The following is a 20,033-nucleotide window of genomic DNA, read 5'->3' on the forward strand; positions in this document are numbered from 1 at the left end:
GCAAACTAAGGCCCAGGGGCCGGATCCAGCCCAATCGCCTTCTAAATCCGGCCCGCAGACGGTCCTGGAATCAGCGTGTTTTTACATGAGTAGAATGTGTGCTTTTATTTAAAATGCATCTCTGGGTTATTTGTGGGGCACAGGAATTCGTTCATTTCCCCCCCCCCAATATAGTCCAGCCCCCCACAAGGTCTGAGGGACAGTGGACCGGCCCCCTGCTGAAAAAGTTTGCTGACCCCTGACATATTACAAAGCCATAAGCTGAAAACCACAGTTGAATACCCAATTAAAAGTTCAAACAACTATTCTGAAGTTTACTTACATCTCTGTAGCCGTGAGGAACAGTCCCAAAAACATCGGTAAAAGGAAGCACACATCCAGCTGGGCAATATTTACTGTTAGAAACGGGAATATAAAAGTAAGATCTGCAAACTGCCTTCGATTACAAAACTGGAATTTTTAATAATAGCCTGTGTGGTGAACTTCCTTCCTTGTGAACTGGCATGTCAAACATACCACTACTTCACAAAAGCATGACAAAATACTTAATATCTGCCAGAGTCAGAAAAATCACGTGCCCAAGAGAAGACTTTCATAGCAAAAAATGAGTATGTAGCTAAAAGTGTTGTGGGGTTTATATTTTAAGTAGACTTAAGGAAGAATCTGGCTCTATAAAAATTGGGTAATGCATTCTTATTATATATATATATATATACTAAACACATAAAATCTGCACAAATCCTTGTGGGTGTGCGTGTACACTTAAATGCCTCTATAGTGCCTTATTGTGAATTGGCTTAGTGCACCTTATGCTTAAATCCTGGAACTCTAAATAAATCCCATTACTTCAGTGGAATTTACAAAGTAATTACATCCAGGTCTGCACAGCATGTGAAAACTGCCAAGCTGCAAAATTTAATCAGGAAAGTTAACTGAGCAAGTTTAGGGATCCATCTACACAAGTCTAGTGATTTAAGGATGTTGTGGGGGAAGGAGACGGGGATATTGCTACACCATGCATAATATTGTACTGCTGAAGATGCCGTGCCTTGTTAGATTACTGGCATGAGAGATTACAAACATTTTTAGGTATAAGAAATAAAGACTTACTCAACTGTATGTAAGCACAAATTATATGGGGGGGGGATACATATTAATTTCTAGGTTGACACACTTCAGACCTTGAAAACCGATCATTATGAGACCTAATGCAATCTACCACATTTTAAGAGTTAGTCCATGTACTAATACTCCAAAATAATGGATCACAAGCACTGAAAACATATGCCATAATTTCTATGGTGACTAGGAGTCCGCCTTCTTAATGGACAGCCTGGTATTTCAATAAATAATACTGTCTGGGCTAGTGTCTGCTTTTCTGTAGGTTTACTTAAATTTTTAAAATTAAGTCCCACTGCATGTATTGGAGCTTCAAATGGCCCCTGCAGATGACAGTACATAGTGCCCAGGTGCACCCTTCCTGGGTGTGGAATGTCCATCCTCTGTGAGTTCAGGCCAATATGGGCTGTGTCAATTCTAACCTGGGCTCAGGGCATTTGTTCTGGAGACAACCAGGTACTTGGGATTTTTACTGCAGGGAGAGGGCGTCCCTCACAGAAGTAGCTAGGTGAGGTATAGAACACTCCTTCAATTGCTGCCTTCTCCCAAAACCTCTGGATTAATTAAGTAAAATGAACTGGAGAAACTGACATGGAGAAGAATCAGGGTAGGAAATTAATTGGGGTTAAATTCATTGAATATTGGATTGATCTGGGGATGTGTTATAGATCAAGAATTATTATCAAAGTATTATCAAAGTATTAAAAAGAGACCAATTCTTACCTGAACTCTGGTTCAGAAAACTGACTTGCAGTGTCTAAACACGTTATTAAATCTAGAAATAAAAACACAGTGAAGAGATATTTTTTTTTCAAAAAGCAGGATGTCTATAATTAAGGGATGAAAAGTTTGAAGTAAAATTGATCTCCCTGAATCAACTCATCTGCAATTCAATGTAGTATGAGGCACTTGCTGCAGTCTGATAATACATCAACATGAAATAGTTCTTTAGCAGCATAGTAGAGAATTGCACATTTATAATTAGCTAGAGACCTAATAAGATCTATCGGATTATGAAAGTATTCATTTTAAAGGCTCGGGAAAAATCCTGGAGCGAATGTGGCAAACATTAAATTAATCAAGTGAAATGAAAGCATGCTTAAATAGTTTGAAAGAATATACTACCCTTCAGCAGAAATTCCAGGGTAGCTCACAAAAAAGTCAAATGTGTTTAAAAAGCCTGAGAGAATAAGAATAGCCCCCACTGACACCTCCAAGCATTGCTGGTGCACGGTGGGTCTTTATGAGGGGGGAGGGAAATACACAAATGGGGCACCACTGCAGTTCATATTATAATCATTACCCACATCTATCCCATACTGAAACCAGCCCAAACAAAGCAACAAAGGGGAGGGAGCACTGTAGTCTCACAGATCAATCCTATGCATCTTTACTTGAAGTAAGTCCCATTGAACACAATGGAACATACTCACATACAAGTGATAGATGGGATTGCAGAAATCGAAGAGAATGGGTATGTCACTAGGCAAAAACTGATGTAGCTGCAATGCAATAGTTACTATCTGTTAGGAACCCTACGGACTTTGTCCACTTTCAAAAAAACCCAGCTCTTTCGTATTTTGCATTGTTTTAAGGTTTTTTATATTCAATTGTGTCTGCATGCATTACAGTATACTGCCTTGATGTTTTATGAGTGGGCCATTTATAAACTTTATTCGAATCCCATATTGTTCTGCACCATATAAACCAAGTTATTATGCATCTTACTCTGTCTAGACGTGGTTTTGTAACCATCCATGCTCAATTCACTTTGAATAATTTATCAGTAATTGGGTAACAGAAAAGTAAGAATGAATTACATGCGGTAAGAAAGCACACTTAGTTGTGTCGAGTGCTTACATAGCACTAGGTAAGAAACATATAAATACCTGTTTTGTCAGTGGTTGAATAGGATGCGAGAAACCCATGTCCATAGAAGTGTATGCCACTCATGAATTGTACTGTAACTTCATTACCCTTTGATTCATTTAAATTCTCCATCTGTAAGCCTAAACCACAGTATTTTCCTGCAAGGAGCAGGAGGACGACAGTTAATAAGCATTTATCGATTTAGTATGGATTTGCACATTCAGAACGTCTTTGACAGCTCAACGAATTTGTGAATCTATTTCTTATCATCCCCATAGTTTCAAGGCATTCAGAAATCCCAAAGCTAGGGTTTGTTTGAGACTAAACCCATATCCTAAATCTCCAAAACCACAAATTATCAGGGTGGCATCTGATGCTGAAGGAAATGAATTCTACTTGTACAGTAGGACTTCTTCCTTTCCACCTTCTATGTGCCTTTCTCAAGAGGTTCCCTGGCCCTTTAGAGCAGAATTTCTTATCAACTTGCAAAGGGGAGGAAGGTGAAATTCTGTTTCACAAGCAGATCTGTTCTGCTCATGCGAACACAGCACTGGCTATAACCTCCAATTCTGAGATGAAACCAGGACACAATTATTAAGGAATACTGAAGGCATGGTGCAGAGCAATTTTAGTACACTTCACCATCTCTACAACTGCTACCAAGTATCCAAATAATTACTATCCAGTCTCTTTGCCAAATACATGTACACCAATAATTTTACATTGTTTCCTATGCATTGTTACTCAGAAGGAATACCCACTGAGTTCAATGGGACTTATTCCCTGTTAAGCATTAATAGGACTGTAGTGTTAAAACTATTTGTGCAAGTGAAAGGAGTGGGCATGGATTGTGGAGCTGTTCTGAAGAACCAGTCACTCTGGAGTTTCCTTTTTTTTTAAAAGTTCCCAGCATCAACAGAGCTGGCTTCAATACTTCATTCAAATGCTGACGCTCTTACACCACAATATATGCTACATCTACTTAAAAGTTTAAATCCTCCGCCAGCCCATTATCTGCAGTCAACGTACTTCCACTGACTCTTATTTCTAATATTCAAAACTTACACTGGAAGTTCAAGGGGGGGAGGGAGTGGCTGCCCGTTTTAACCTTACCATTATTTTTTTCCAAAAAGCCCTCTCTCAGCAGAGCAAGACACACACACTGCTTAATCTCTTATGCAGCCACACTAGCTGGGAACAGCTGAGAGGTAAAGGGAACAAAAGTAGATAATTTATTTGGGCCAGTAAACTCAACTTGTAAAAGTGTTTAAGCCCTAATCAGGACTGGACGTTCCTTGCCATTTAAGGACCTCGTGTTTTCTTCTCTTTTTTACGAGTGAGCTTAGCTCACAGCAAGTCTAAGTTTTCATGCAATATCTAAGTAGAAGAGTCACCAAGCCTGATAAAAGCCTTCACGTTACAGATGTCGTGCAACCACATTCAATCTTCTGTCTAAAAATACACCATCAGAAGTAGTATCTAGGTCATGGGTTTAGAAGGAAGAAAAACAGTGCAACAGGTTTTTTTTATAAAAAAAAAAATCAACAGAGAAAATGTCAGCTCTGTTGGTATCAATGACATTTTAAGTCTTTATTCCACTCTCCCCTCCCTTTTTTTGGCAGCATACAAAGACGTTCCCAGCACAGACTAAAGGTTTATTAAACGTTTCACAGTCAGAGATACAAAAGTAATAAAAACCACAGGATATTACTGCCACTTCATATATGTCAGATTTACCATCATATTGACAAATTTACAAGAGAAAGAATACGTTTTAAAATCTTACAAAAATGCAGTTCGGGGAGTGACTTCCTTTGCCCTGCATATAATGTCTGTGCTTCTCAATCCCCAATCAGAGAACCATCACCATCTTTCTCTCCCAAAAGCCAGGTAACTTTATCACCACTTAGACACAGCTGCGTTTTGGCACAGAACAAAATAATGCCAGATACGATTAAAAAGGAGACATTTCTCTATGCAGTGCACATTTAAATTTAGAAGACCAGGATCCTTCGACCAAAAAAGAAGTTGGAAAACAAATGTTTGCCATTATAAGATTCCTTCGAGCTCCTGTTTGAAAGTTCTAGCACCATAGCTCATTTGTAGAGTTTATGGTTCAATCCCTGGTGTTTTTAGATAGGGATTGGAAAGATTCCCGTCTGAAACTGTGGAGAGCTGCTGCCAATCAGTGGTGATGATTTAGAAATTGATGGAACAATGAGCTGAGTCAGTATAAGTCAACTTCCTGTTTCCTATGTTCCTTTATCCTCTTCCTGATCATTTGAACGCCTCAACCCTGAGAAATTAATGATGAGCATATCTCCCCTGAAAGGCCACTCCACACACTTCTCTTTTAGTTTTTACAAAAAACATCTTACACATACATCTAAAAATGTAAAGCGTAGGTGTTAAACTTATGTTTGGAGACACGCTGTCATAATGCTTGTGTTTGCAAGCTCAAGTCTGCCACGCTCATGCTTTACAGAAGGGCTGGCAAACCTAGTGTTGTCCAAATATTATTGGACTTGATCAGCCCCACCAAGCAAGATATGAATTGTACTCCAGCAACATCTGGAGGGCCCAACTATCCAGGGACACCTGTGACTGGCTGCAGCTCCCTCTTGAGAGCTCACCTCTGCAGGTTTTCCTCCATAATGTGTAAAATGGCTCTGATTTAAACAAACCCAGAGTAAGAAAATGTCCAATACTGATTATGACTAAAAAAAAAAATTATTAGAATCAAATTAAATTTCTTCTCAAGTTTTGGGAAGAATGGATCGTCCAAATAATTCAGACATGTTTTTACTAAATAACAAACAAACCATAAAGGAGTATTTCCCCCCTGTTTCGAACAGCATAACAAGAAGAAGTTCTTACCTATTTCTGTCCTTGTGGGTCCAATTCCATTATAAACTCTCACGTAATTAAAATGGCAAGAATCTGAATCGTCAATATCGAAATCCCCAAATTTGAGCTGCACTCTCTGCTCAGGCTTTACTCGAATCTCCCATTCACACACAGTGCTGTTGGGATAGGCGTGTGGGTAGTTAATAGATGTAAAAGTCCCACTTTCAGGACCTAAAACGGTATGTCCACATCCATCACCTACAAAAACAAAGATTGACCTGTAGTGTGGCTTTCTCATGCATATGCTACTTTTAAATCAAGAATTGGATTCGAACCCACATCTCAGTACCAGTTTCAAAGCTGCAACTCTGTGCAAACTCACCCAGGAGCAAGCCCCACTGAACACAGTAGCTTGCCATGCAAGAGCAAACATACATAGAATTGTGCTGCATAGTGGCATTTCAGAGTTCAGTGCCTTATTTCTGCATTGGCTCTAGGCTTCTTAATTTTCATGTATAAATTCTGCACAAGGGAATATAAATTAGTAAACAGATATGCAAGTATTCTAGCATTACCCTCAGGGTATAAAAGCACCATGAGGAGGACAAGTATTCTTCTTCTTTTAAAAAAGGCAATTCAGAAGTCCAAGTTTAAATAATATACATATTCCTTCCCCCCTTTTTAATATAAACTTCCTCATGCAATTAATAAATACTCAGGTAACTTCACAGCTGTTGTGGCAATGAGGGGGCTCTGTCAGTATCTTAAGGGCTCTAAGACTCACCACAATGAATCTGGTACTGCATATGTGGGTCTGGAAAAATGCCCTCTGCCAGCTGTCTGGTGGGATTTCTAGTCAATTAAGCGGTTGGTAAGTCAGTTAAACTACAAGTGGGTGACAAACCATGCTGAATCCCATTGAACAGGACAAAGAAACCATTTGAAGGTCTATCCCTATAGCAGAGATGGCAGCAACACCCAGTGAAACCTTTTTGATCCAGAGTTGGGTTAATAATGGTCACTCATGAAGATCAACTAGCAGTAATCAGCTGGCTAGACATATCATGGATGAGCTTGTTTTAAATAGGTCCAGCCTGCCTTTATTTGTTTGTTTAAATGTTTCATAAACTGCTTAGTGCTTAAGTTGGGACAGGAACCAAACCAGGGGAACCCGAGGCAATCCAGTTGCTGTGTTTCCCTGAGCCGCTTTCAGAGTCTTTTACTCTTGAACGTCAACAAAATTAATGTGGAAATTTAAACAACCACATATCAGACATCTGACTGGTTGGGGCCTGCAGAGGGAGGCAGGGGGGTTGTGGAAGAGATTATAAAAGGCATCCTTACGAAACAAGAGGTTGTCGCGTTCCTTTTAGTCCTCCACTAAAAAATGCAATGAACGCCGGTGACCCTTTTATATTGCCTGGACTCAGCTAAGCTGAGGGAATGTCTTTCCGCATACAAGATTTTTTATATGGAGTACTGCTTGGGGTTCCTCTTCTTTAGAGTTTAGATTGGCAAAGACCCAGGCAGGGTTTTGTAGCCATGACCCTTGGATTTTTTCCCCGCATCCAGATTCTTTTTGGGAGGCGGGGTGGGGGCAGGTGCTAAGATGTTCTTTCTCTTTTGCTTCAAGATGTAACTGAAAACATTTACTGTATTTTTTGCTCTATAAGACTCACTTTTTCCCTCCTAAAAAGTAAGGGGAAATGTGTGTGCGTCTTATGGAGTGAATGCAGGCTGCGCAGCTATCCCAGAAGCCAGAACAGCAAGAGGGATTGCTGCTTTCACTGCGCAGCAATCCCTCTTGCTGTTCTGGCTTCTGAGATTCAGAATATTTTTTTTCTTGTTTTCCTCCTCCAAAAACTAGGTGCGTCTTGTGGTCTGGTGCGTCTTATAGAGCGAAAAATACGGTAATCTGTGTAATGGTCTATTTTGCGGGATTTTGTTGCTATCTGAGCATATTTTGCAGCTGACTTTATTTCTTTAACCAGAACATAGTGCTATACCATTTCCCCTGAAAGCAACCTGTTTCAAGCAGGACCGGGCAAGGGGAATGCTTCAGAATGGCTACCAAACACCTCTGTTATGAGTTGGAAAGACTAGATGGAAAAGTGCTTACATTACCCTATGGGACATGCTCAGGAACACTGCCTGCCAAAAAGATGGGGTTCCTTTGTTTTTAACCTCCATACATTTGGGCTTCTGCATATGCTCTCAAATGTGGGGCTGAAGAAACACATTGGAAAACTTACAGTTCCATATGCAGTATCTATACTCTATCCTCCTATTCCCAAATACTATTCACTTCACATAGTAAAAGATACGGCATATACTGTAATTGTCAAAAGGAAGTTCTCTGCAGTTCAAACTACTTGCTGAGAAGATGTTTATGTCATGTTTATGTCATGAATCAGCAAGTGTTGAATCCGCCACCCTTAAAGAATCCTGTGTCAATTTCATGGCAATGGAAACGTTAAACTCTCATGACTAAATAATCTATCAAGTATCAGAGCATAATATACCATTGACTGTATTCTGACAAGAAAGCTAGCCAGTGCTTTAAAAGGCTCCCTTTAACGTTCTTGGGAAAAACCAAATGCTTGTATTGATTGATTTATTCTGAGATGGCTTCACTGCATAGTTTTGTTGTTCATGCTGGCAGGGAGCAGCACAGGCAGAAGAAAAGAAACATGATTTGCTACGAATTATTTCATTAAAAGGGTCTGCATTCCTAGTAACTTATGCATTTCATGCCAATATAGTTTGATCTGAGAAGTTAACGTTTTGATGCCAGAGAGCTCACTAGATAGAAAAAGATTACTTGACTGTAATTAGCCTTTGTGAATATGACTGCTCACTTAATCACACAACATAACCTTAACGTGATGCTAGCAAAGACTAAAGAACAAGTTTCACATATGACCCTATAAGGCAGTGCTGGACATATGCTTCCACATCAATCCTAAATCTCTAAATGCCAACCAACCTATTGTAGTAAAAACCAATTTGGCTGGCTTTATAAGAGGATTGGACAAATTCACAGAGGATGAGATTAATAGTGCCTTTTAGCCGTGTTGGCGTGTTTTACCTCCACTGACAGAGTCAATATGCCTGTGTATTCCAGAAGCTGCGACTCACAAGCCTGTTCCAATCAAGCCCTGTTTGCAGGCTTCCCACAGCCATCTAATTGGCCCCTATGAGAACAGAACGCTGGACCAGGTGAGTTACACTCTTGATTGATAGTTACAGAAAAGAAACCTCACTGTCTTTAGGAGAGACATTCAGCCATAGAGATGGCGAGCTCTTAACTAGCAAGCTTCCAACAAGATGCAAAATACTCTCCCACAAATTATTCAGGATTTGCTAATATCATGAATTTTTTTCTGTTATTTATTGGCCGGTTTTAAACTGCAGAGTACCACAGTTCTCACGCACACTCACTAGTGTTTTTTTCCACATAGCAATGCAAACACAAATTCTTTAAAGTTCCCATTGAGGATACCTTGCTGACTGAGAGTGAACCGAGTTGCACTGTGACTCAAAGTTGAAATCCCCTTTGTGCTCATTACCAAATAAGGAAAAGGTGCTCTCAGTGCAATCCCTGAAAACAAGGCGCCTGTTATATGGATCCTAACAACTAGAAACACACCATGAGCAAGCATGCAGACGGTATTACTGCCCACATACAGGTGGGAGAAAAAGCTTCTTCTCTATCTTACTGTAACCAATGAAGACAACAGACCAGAAGATTGCAGGGCAAATGTTATTTGCTGCACGGCAATGGTGGCAAAGCATTAGAAACCCTTTCACAAAATATTTTTTGTTGCTAGGGTAATACACGTGGCCATATTTTGAACACTGGCAATAGTTTTGCTTATTTACTGTGTACATTACTGTAGATATACTATGCAGCTTGTCTGTTTTAGCCTATGGCTCACGACACATTAAGTTATCAGTTCCTGTTTCTGAACTTCCTTGAGGACAATCAAATTCTAAGGAGCAGAAGGCTTTTCTCATAACTTAGGACACACTCTGCTTTCAACCATTTATTAAAACCAAACTGGATTGGTACCATATTAGCTTTGGTGCCATATTAGGTCTCCCGGGCAGCATTTTGAAAAATGCATATTACTGTGATTGCAATTTGTTTTAACTATTTTTAATTTCTCAATTTTAAATTGTTACAATGCCCCTGGCAATCTGCTACTGCAAGGTGGGTAATAATAACACGAATAATTTATTGCTTTATTGCTGGCTGATTTTTAAAAATGTGCTACTTCTGTGGCAGGGTAAGCTAGAGGCTTTCCTTGCTAGTCACCAGAATCATGTTTCTTGCCATTCATTACTTGAGTACCCCTTTAAATATTGAACCAGACACATCAAAGTTTTAGCAAAATAAGATTTAAATCTCATTGTTGATACTTGACAGATACTCTATATAATTTTCAATTTAGGAGGGGACAAGATGGCAGAGGCATACTGCCCAATGTAGGGTGCAGACAACAGTTAAACAAGCTAGCTTTGTAAAATCCATGGTTTGAAGTTGACTTGTTTAGCAATTAACCATTTGCCTTTTATTTCAACCAGGATTCTTTGCCTGCATGTAAAACTAAGGCAAGTTTTGCTTTGGTACTCATCCAGTGAGCACCAGTGGAAGCACTGCAGAAGTCCATAGCCCAACAGGGCGGGCGAGGGAAAGGGGCCTGGTATATTCCTCAAGTTCACTGAGGCATATCTACACAGCAAACTATGGTGAAAACCACCCCAGTGAATGCACCCACAATATAGAGCTGCTTCACCTTCCTGGCAAAGGCATTTCGGCCTGTCCCTGGTGATAGTTCAGAAGTTCAGTTTGAAGTTTAAACCAATATCTGGTATCCATCTGTCATATCAGCTGGCATGAATTAAGAGGCGCCCCAAGATATGCAAGTGCAGCAATAGCTGCGGGATATTTTGAAGAGCAATACAGATGGCCAAGACCCATCTGGTTTTACAATGGCTGATCTTGGCTTGAAATCCGTGGAACGCTTGCATCCTCTGCTCCCCAAACTTACATAAGGGTTCAAACCAGACTACTATTGACTGAAGAAAAATGCACGAAGTGGATTATTATTTTTTTCAGATGATCTTCTAACCAATATCTAAGGATAGAGCACAGATTTTGCAGTTTCCCATAAAGCTTCTGCATCAACAAAAACTGGAACGTTCCTGGAGTTAATATAGGGTTGAACCAATGATGGTCTATGAATGCGCTTCAGGGAAGCTTCCAGCATATTTAAATAAGTGATTATAAACAGAAACAAATCTGAATCTGTATTACCTTTTTTTTTTTAAAAAAAGGATGTTTTTGAAAAATGGAATCAGACTAGATCTGGAAATGCTCTATTAAAACTTTATGGGAGTTAAAAAAAATAAATCTTATATCTACAAAAAATGTCAAGTAAAGCTGTGCTCTTGTGGTGAAATATTGGGGAAAGGTGGCAGACCTGTGTCTATTCAGAAGAACATAAGAAAGCCCTAAAGGTGATCTAAGTCCAGCATCCAGGTGCCCATAGAAAATCTGCAAGCAGGACCCAAACGCAACAGCATTCTTCCCACTTGCAGTTCCAAGTAACTGGTATAACACGAGGCTTGCCACCTTATTGGAGGTAGAGCATAGCCATCATGGATTTTATCCTTTTTGAGGTGAACAGAACCATACACAGTATTTAAAGTGCTGTCACACTGTATCATGGCACTATGATACAGTGGTACCTTGGTTCTCAAACTTAATCCGTTCTGCAAGTCCTTTCCAAAACCAAAGCGTTCCAAAACCAAGGCACGCTTTCCCATAGAAAATAATGCAAAATGGATTAATCCGCTCCAGACTTTTAAAAACAACCCCTAAAACAGCAATTTAACATGAATTTTACTATCTAACAAGACCATTGATCCATAAAATGAAAGCAATAAACAATGTACTGTAGTCACACAATCAATCAAGGTTCCAAGGCGTTTGAGAACCAAGGTACCACTGTACTGGCAGTTTTGTTTCCAACCCGTCCTAATATTCCCTGGAATTTGCCTTTTTCACAGCTGCCACACACTGACTAAACATCATCACTTGAAACAAGTGTATATGAAGAAGTATCATATACACTTGTGTGTATATCTTCAGTGTGTATCTGAAGAAGTGTGCATGCACACAAAAGCTCATACCAAGAACTAACTTAGTTGGTCTTTAAGGTGCTACTGGAAGGAATTTTTTTTGTTTTGACTATGGCAGACCAACACGGCTACCTATCTGTAATCATCACTTGAGCTATCCACTACTAACCCAAGGTCTCACTCCTAATCCGTCATCACCATTTCACAACCCATTCACTTATATGTGAAATTAGGAAGAAAATTGTTCCAGTGTACTTCTCCTTACACTTCTTAAGTAATTTGCCATTTTATTACCAGTTTTCCCAACTTGGAGAGATCCTTTTTGGGCTCCTTTTTGTTTTAAACATAAAATAGTTCGGAAACTTAATTGGATATAGTGGGGGAAAGAGAGCGTATGTCCCAATCACAATCCAATTCCATGGCAAAACTCAAATATCTGTCATTGTGTAATGCAGCAAGAACAAGTCACTGATTTTTTTTTTAAATGACATATTATTCAAAAAATATGAAATATTACATATTTCACATTAAAAGCAAAACAAAAAAGTCCCAAATGTGTAGAAATGTTGCATTACAAAATAAAAACTAAAATAAAGTTTAAGAAGACTCGTTGAGTGTTCTCTGGATTATGGACTACATACAAAGCATATACCAATGCTGTCAATGCAAAACCATAATACACATTGTCATAGTTTTTTGCACAGTGTATCTGTCACAAGTATTTTTAAAGCCACGTGTTTTGTATCTGCTTTGTTCTTGCAAGTCAGTATTAGATTTAACAACTAGGTACTCCTCAGATCCTCACAATAGCTAAATGCCTATTCAAAAGAAGACGTTCCAACTATGATCCATAGAGGAATTTGACTGCAATTATACTAGCTTTTTCCAAGTCATGAAGTACACTGAGAAATAGCTGTAACTACATTAAATGGCATCTCAAATGTGGATTTCAGACCCATTAGTAAAACAACAACAACCCCAAACTTGCATAATTATAAGCAAGACGGGTCTTTGAAATTTTATTTATGCATTTATTACATCAAATTTACAACCTTTCCTTCCTCCACAAAGGGTTGCCTCATAATAATAAGGCAATCTTGTATTGTGATGCACATTCACATTCTGATATTCAGCTGCCACACATTGTCAAATGTGATTATTTTTCTTTAAATGTTTGTTTATAACAGTTTAGGAAACAGTTTGGCTTCCAGCTTTTAACAGACAGCTTTTCTAGAAGTGTCTGTTAATGAGAAATGTGAATGCACATGACAGCTGAGTACAGATATGGATATGAATACACAAAATCTGCCAGGCAATCTGTAGCAAGTACTTACAGAGTTAAGATTCACAGAAGGTTCATGAATGCTTTCAAACTCATTAAAGACTGATAGCTTTGTCTATTTCATTACACTGAATAGAAAGAAGGTAGATTTTCCTTTTTGTAAATTTATACTGCATAACATACACTAGGTTTGTCAAATCACAATCATTATCTCCTCTTCCTCTAGCACTTTCTCTCGGGAATTAGTAAAATGTGGGATCTACTTGCAAGCAATGAGCTTAGGGTCAGCTTGCAAAAACTCCTTTTCAGGAAAACAAGAAAAGTTTTTCATCAATTTGGGTTTAAGATTGTGGGGAAGAGATTGGAACCAAAATTAAGAGCACAACCCTAATCACGCCTTTTCAGAAGCAAGTCTTATTTAATGGGGCTTACTCCCAGGTAGGTAGAGGTAGACTGCTGCCTAAGTCACCAGCTGCCACAAATGAGAAGGCACTACAGGTGAATGAAAAAGCTGCTTCTGTAGGTTGGCATCTTACCACCAGCCAGGCCCTGATTCCAGCTGCAGCTCCTTCTTCCCACTTCCTCTGGAACAAAGAGCCTGAAAAACCTGAACTATTCCAGGGACCCACAACAGTGCCATGAACATTTCCCTAATATGTTGCATTCTTTTGTAGAGTTCCATTGTAAACAATACTGGCTGAAAAGCAGAGCTGGGCAAAAATGGTCTCTCAAAATTCTCCATTCTACTTGCAGGTGGAGAAATTAAGATTACCTTTCTCTGAATATTCTCAAGGGTTATTTCTCTGTTTCTTGGAGATGAGGCCTCTCACTATCAACAAGTGTATCGAATGCCTGACCACCATTTTGCAGCTCCCATAATGCCCCCAAGCTAGCATCATTCCAGGACACTGGTAGGCATAAAGAAGAATGGTGGAAACCACAAAAAATGGCTGAGAATATTCCAAGAACGTTCTACAAAATGGCTACCTTTTTCAGGGAGTGGGAAAAGTAAGTGATCAGAAATTATTTCAGGAAAAAACCCTTAAATAAATAAGTACGTACCTGTATGCACATTTAATTCGTTGCACATAAGCAAATTGTGCAAATCGCACAACAGGACAGAATGTATTTGTTTACGGGAAGAACTACCCTAGGAGTTGTCCTTGGGTGCCATAGGCTACACCAGAGCCAATGTTTACCACAGCAAAATTTATGATCATTTTGTGGTTTTTTTTTACTTGAATGGAGCATATAAACATTTCTTAAGACTTCCCAGTCAGAAAGCGAAAGGTGCAGCGTACTTTTCTCCAAATGTATTCTCTCAGGGAGAATAGTATGTTAATAGGAACTCCCACCACCACAACCCACAAGCTCTACTTGGGAGATGAATTAACATCAATTCTGTTAACTAGTTTTGCAGTCTACAATGCTTGAAGCTTCATGAACTGACCAACTTTCATCCTTTTATTCTAAAGAAAGAACTGATTCAAATGACAATCCTACAATATCCATATACAGTAATGTAATGCCTCATCTAGCACATTATATGGCAGTTTTGAAACAAGGTTTCAGCTTTCATTCTCTATTTTCTCATTTGTGTCCTGTAAATAACAAGAAATGCAGTCAGATGCAACTGAAAGAGAACACTAAAGAGCGGCGCGCACACACAGGTTTCAGGGATTTCCTATCCTAAACTCATCATCTTTAGTTAATCTATGCCTGCACTCTCCTCTTTACTGAAAGCTTTACAAAAGTGACACTACACATTAAAAACCAGCTTTAAATCATTCTTAGACACTGCCTATTCTTCATTATGTTACTTAATAATCTCAAAACGTCAAGCTGGAGGAAAATGGGAGTTATTTCAAGTATCACTCCTTAAAATTCCTCAGGCTATTCCCCTTTTACTTTCTGAAAAGAGAAGGGCTGGGTCTTGAGCCTTCTTGGAATTTATATCTTATTTGGCTTGCCCCCTCCCCAATGGGGCCTACGGAGATTAGCAATGGAAATGCTATCTGTATACTCTGAGCAGCACTCAAGTCAACACAACTGAAAGCTGGTTCGAGCACGGGGGAAAGACTTCAGATATCGTCACATTTCAAACATCACTCCTTCATTTCGGTGAAGATATCAGCACGAAGATATCAGCACCATGCAACATATGGACGCAAAGCACTTTGCACGCACACATGTGGCGTCGGTGGGAAGCTTTTTTATCATCGCTGCCCCCAACCCGTCGTGCGTGGCGTGGGTTACACGCGTGGGGCGGCATGCCCCTTTGGCAAAGTTGGAAACCAGGAGTGCAGGCCGCTGAGAAGCAGCTGCACGAACACGAAAGACCCATTTGCAGGGGCCTGAGGGCTTCCCCGTGGACCTTTCGCTCTCATGCACTTTTAAGCACTTGTTAAAAAGGTCAAGCAGCAGCCCTGCCTTTTTCTCCTGCTTCGGAGGGGAGCTTCCAAGACCGCTGTCGGGGGGCAGAGTCCCCTCAGGGCAGGGAGGCGGCGAAGAAAGCCCGCTGACGTGGAAAAGCGGGGTGCCCGGTGGCCACCTAGACGCCTCCTCCCTCCCCAATGCCCGCGACGCCACCTGAGAGAGTGAGGGGCAAGGAAGGGTGACGCTCCCCCCCCCCCCGGCGGGCTTCTGGGAGGGCGCCAAGCAAGAAAGGCGGGAAGGCTGCTCCTCTGGTCCCTCCCCTCCCGACGGGGCTCCCGCACGCACCTTTCTGCGCCGCCGCGTCCCGCCTGAGCAGCAACAGGAGGAGGAGGAGGGAGGCCAGCGCCGGCCGGGTCCCCCGGGGGAGCGGGCGCTCCGGGCTGCTCACCATACCCCGCGTCTCGGGCGCAGCAGCCGGCAGTCCGAATGCATCCCGAGCCGCGCTGCTCTCGCCTTGCCTCCTTCGCGCCTCCTCCCGGCTTGCGCACCGTCCCCGCGCGGATCCGTCCAGCCTCCGTCCGCCGCCGCCCCCTCCTCTTCCTCTCCTTCCCCCACCCACCAACCCGCACGGCGCGCTCCCACCGCCCCCGATGGGCGCAACCACTTCCGGGTCCGCTGCAGCCGCCCCTTCCCCGCCTCCGGCAGCCGAAAGTCCCCCAGCGGAGCCCGTCTGGCCGCTTAACCCCCCTTCCCGCCCACCTCCCGGAGTTGAGGCGCCCTCCTTCGCTGCTCCGCTGGGAGGAGGGGGAAGGGGAAAACGCGCGCGCGCGCAAACACAAACAGAGCAACAGAGAGTCCTCGGGCTACTTGGAGGCGAAGGGGCGCGTTGTGGCCAAAGGCCTTCGTGGACTTAGTGCCCGGGTGGCGTTAGAGCGAAGCTTGTGGGAATGGCTGAAATGGAAGGGGGGGGCAGGTCGTTCCCCTCGGGGGCGGGGGAGAACATCCTCCAAGTTAGTGGTAATTGACTCCAAGGTGATGGAAGGGCACCCTTCACACGTGCTCAAAAACAGTTTCTGCTCAGACGAGGTTCCCTGAGCGTGGAAATGGGCTTTGGAGCTGTCGGCATCCTTCCGGGGTCAAGATGCCAGCTGGCTAGCCCCCACCTGGATCATGCCCTTCCAGCCGTGATGATCCCCCCCCCCCCATCTCTGGTGCGACCAAAATCAGCGACTCAGACTTCAAAAGCTTGAGCACACTATATTAGCAGAGCATACTGCGCAAACAGAACAGGCGTGAGGCATACTAACAGCTAAAGATTTATTAAGCATAAATCAGGACAAAGAAAACATGTTGTTTCCCTTCTCAGAGAGACAGTGAAAAAGCAAAAGATATACACAAGGGGAAGTTCCCAACAGACTGTGCTGGAATGTAAACACATGCGACAAGCAACAGTTCCATGTCTGTAACTAAAGGTGGAATGGGAATTTCCAACAGGGGCTTCCTTGTGAGTTGCAGTTCACGGCCTAGTATTGTATAGATTGACATTTCTTAAAAGTGTTATTGCGATCACGTGCTCTTTAGCTCAATTTTGCATGTTTTCTGTATTTTACAATCCTCCAACCCTTTCTTTCAAGGTGTAGTCAATTTAATGGTGAGTACCTGCACCTATTTTTCTAGCAAAAAAGGCACACACACATATATATTCTGCTTAACTTGAAAACAGACAAACCTAGATATATAATAACTGTGGAACACGCTGCAGTCTCCTATCAACAAATTATTTAGAATTTATTAGTGCTGCAATGAAATAATTAGCCAAAGAACTGCTTCAGATTTTCACTCTCCTTCAATGGAAGCACCAACTTGGAGAATAATATTTGGATTTCCCTCAACAGCTGAATAAGGACTGTACATTCCTCACGCAATAAAACTGTTGTCCTGAAAGGCTCTAACTAGAGTCTAGTTCTGTTGCTACAGACTTGTGCTACAATAAACTTCTTAGAGGCCATAGCTGTTCTTGTTTAAGAGACACTGCCGTTAGGGTTCTTATGGGCAGCTGGTATATGTTGCAACATATAGTTAACATGAGCAATCTATTTGGTTTAAAGCAAATACATACTATATAAAGTAGCTATGAAACACAAAACCAAAAATATTTAAAAAGCAGTTAGAAGCTTCTGAACAAAATTTAGCTTTTGCATTTGTCTTGAGTGCGTGGAAATTCCACATGCAGGAATCTCTCTTTTAAGTGCTCAGATCAACATGAGATAACCATAATAGTTTCTTTGATCTGTTTTTATATGGCAAATTTATTTGATCTCCATGTGACTGACACACAATTTTAAACAATTTATCTATTCCTTCCTTCCTGTCTGCACATATATATCTAAAGATATCTTTCTTCCCCAAGCAAGTATTTAGTTGGACTGGATTAACAACACAATTTCTTTTCACCTATTTAGTGAAGCTTTTTGTGTGTGTTTGTTTTAAGCACGCCCCACTTTTTCCATTTGTGGGCTAAATCTGATATTCTCAAGCTCTATTCCTGGCAGACAGTCTTGAAAAATGAACAAGAAATGGTATAGCCGAAGGTATAGCTAATGTGGTACCATCTGAATGTTCCAGACTGCAGCTTCCATCACCTCTGATCATTGCCCATGTTGACTGGGGCTGATATAACATCTGGAAGATACCTCTGACATAGTGGTTCAGAGTACAAGCTATGGGGCTGGATGTCCCCAATTCAAATTTCAGCTCAACTATAAACTCACTGCTAAGCATCAACTCCACACCTGTAGTTTGGAGATTACACAACTGGCTACCCTTACATGGTGCCAAATACATATTAAATTTAAAATTTATAATTTCAATTTATTGGACCCACTTTAGTCACAGAGATCCTCTTCTATAACCTAAAACAATGTGCGCCTGTAAAGAATCTTGTCTGCATTTAGTGTGTCCAAAACACAGACAAAAAGGTGCTACGTGTCATAAATTGCAAAAAGTAAGGAATATTTTATGAACAGTAGATACATGCCAAATAAAAGAATCATGCTCCGTATTGTAGTGAGATGCAATTCTATTCCTCTCTAAATACTTTCCCAGTCTCAGATATGGTAAGTAGTTAACTCTGAACATGAAACAAATCAGTTAATTGATCCTCTTTATGAAAATTTTGCAGTTTCATCTGCATCCTAGCTTAGCTCCAAACCATCTAACAATATACCCCCAGAGCAACCTAATAAAAGCATCCCTCTTGCTGGTAGGAGCCAGGAGAGATAACATGCTAAAGTCCTTGCTAGTTTTGACATTGTGAAAATTCTCTGTGGCAACTTGTTCCATTATCCTAGCTGCAGCTATTTTCTCCTGGTCTGTTTCACAGTCCTGTGACAAAAGACACTAAGGCTTAACACTTGTGCTTGGCAAATCAAAAGAAGAGTGAGTGATCACAGATTTGCAAGCGTCTGTAGCAGTCTTTAAAAGGCAACCTTTTAAAAGACAGGGAGCAGAGGCAGATTTAGGGGGACATGGCCAATTGCACTAGGCACAGAGCCTTAGAGGTGCCACAACTATGATGTAAAATGGAAGGCAAGAGGTAGGGGTGCTGAATTTTGGCGTCACACAGATCACCGCTGAAATTTGAGCCCACAAGGTGTCATCCCACTCTCCAGATGTCTGTAATTTTTTAAAAAACAACAACCTGGAGGAGGGTGGAGCTGTGCCATCAGTAGGCTGGCAATAGCAAGCTGGCACAATGCTTCCTGAACCTAGTCACACTTGGAAATGTGTCTATATAATAATGTAGGAGCTTGTTCAAAGAACAAATCACATAGCCCAGGGGTCCTCAAACTTTTTAAATGGGGCCAGTTCACTGACCCTCAGACACTGTTGGGGGCAGGACTAAAGAGGTGCCAGAAACATGCTCTTTTTCATGTACTGTATTCTTTAAAAAAACCACTGTTTCAAAATAATAGCCAGAACAGACACACAACAGGTGCTAGCAGTAATAATATAAATTACCTATACCTCACTTCTATACTTTATTTCTTCTGGGTTATTTTTGATGTTGTTGTTCCTCATGCATATGAATTTCTCTGCATTGAAGTTTATTTTCAAACTTGGGGAAGTTTGGCTGGAGAGCTTTGTTTTAAAGATTAAAAAGGTAAAGGTACCCCTGCCCGTACGGGCCAGTCTTGACAGACTCTGGGGTTGTGCGCCCATCTCACTCAAGAGGCCAGGGGCCAGCGCTGTCTGGAGACACTTCCGGGTCACGTGGCCAGCGTGACATCGCTGCTCTGGCGAGCCAGAGCTGCACACGGAAACGCCGTTTACCTTCCCGCTGGTAAGCGGTCCCTATTTATCTACTTGCACCCGGAGGTGCTTTCGAACTGCT

General features: G+C 41.3%; 1 protein-coding gene across 8 annotated transcripts in view; it reads right to left on the bottom strand.

The window, feature by feature from the left end:
* The window catches only part of DCBLD2 (discoidin, CUB and LCCL domain containing 2), a 46,615-nt gene extending 26,880 nt beyond the window's left edge, over positions 1-19,735 (bottom strand). For 2 of the 8 annotated variants that reach the window (XR_014563591.1, XM_083736664.1), the window contains exons 1-5: positions 15,986-16,503; positions 5,866-6,093; positions 3,009-3,146; positions 1,843-1,894; positions 323-395 (exon numbers count right to left, since the gene is read on the bottom strand). Coding sequence is in view for 6 of the 8 variants with exons in the window: in XM_083736664.1 (XP_083592790.1) it covers positions 323-395; positions 1,843-1,894; positions 3,009-3,146; positions 5,866-6,093; positions 15,986-16,091 (597 nt within the window). In the remaining 2 variants the exon portion in view is untranslated. Of the gene's footprint in view, positions 1-322; positions 396-1,842; positions 1,895-3,008; positions 3,147-5,865; positions 6,094-6,619; positions 6,657-11,263; positions 11,938-12,131; positions 16,504-19,671 lie in introns of those variants that run through there. The other 6 variants (XR_014563592.1, XM_083736659.1, XM_083736662.1 and 3 more) reach the window with 5 other exon arrangements.
* Between the last annotated feature and the right edge of the window lie 298 nt (positions 19,736-20,033).

The sequence above is a fragment of the Podarcis gaigeae genome (genome assembly GCF_964106915.1).
Source record: "Podarcis gaigeae genome assembly, chromosome: 4".
In the NCBI taxonomy this organism is placed as follows: Eukaryota; Metazoa; Chordata; class Lepidosauria; order Squamata; family Lacertidae; genus Podarcis; species Podarcis gaigeae.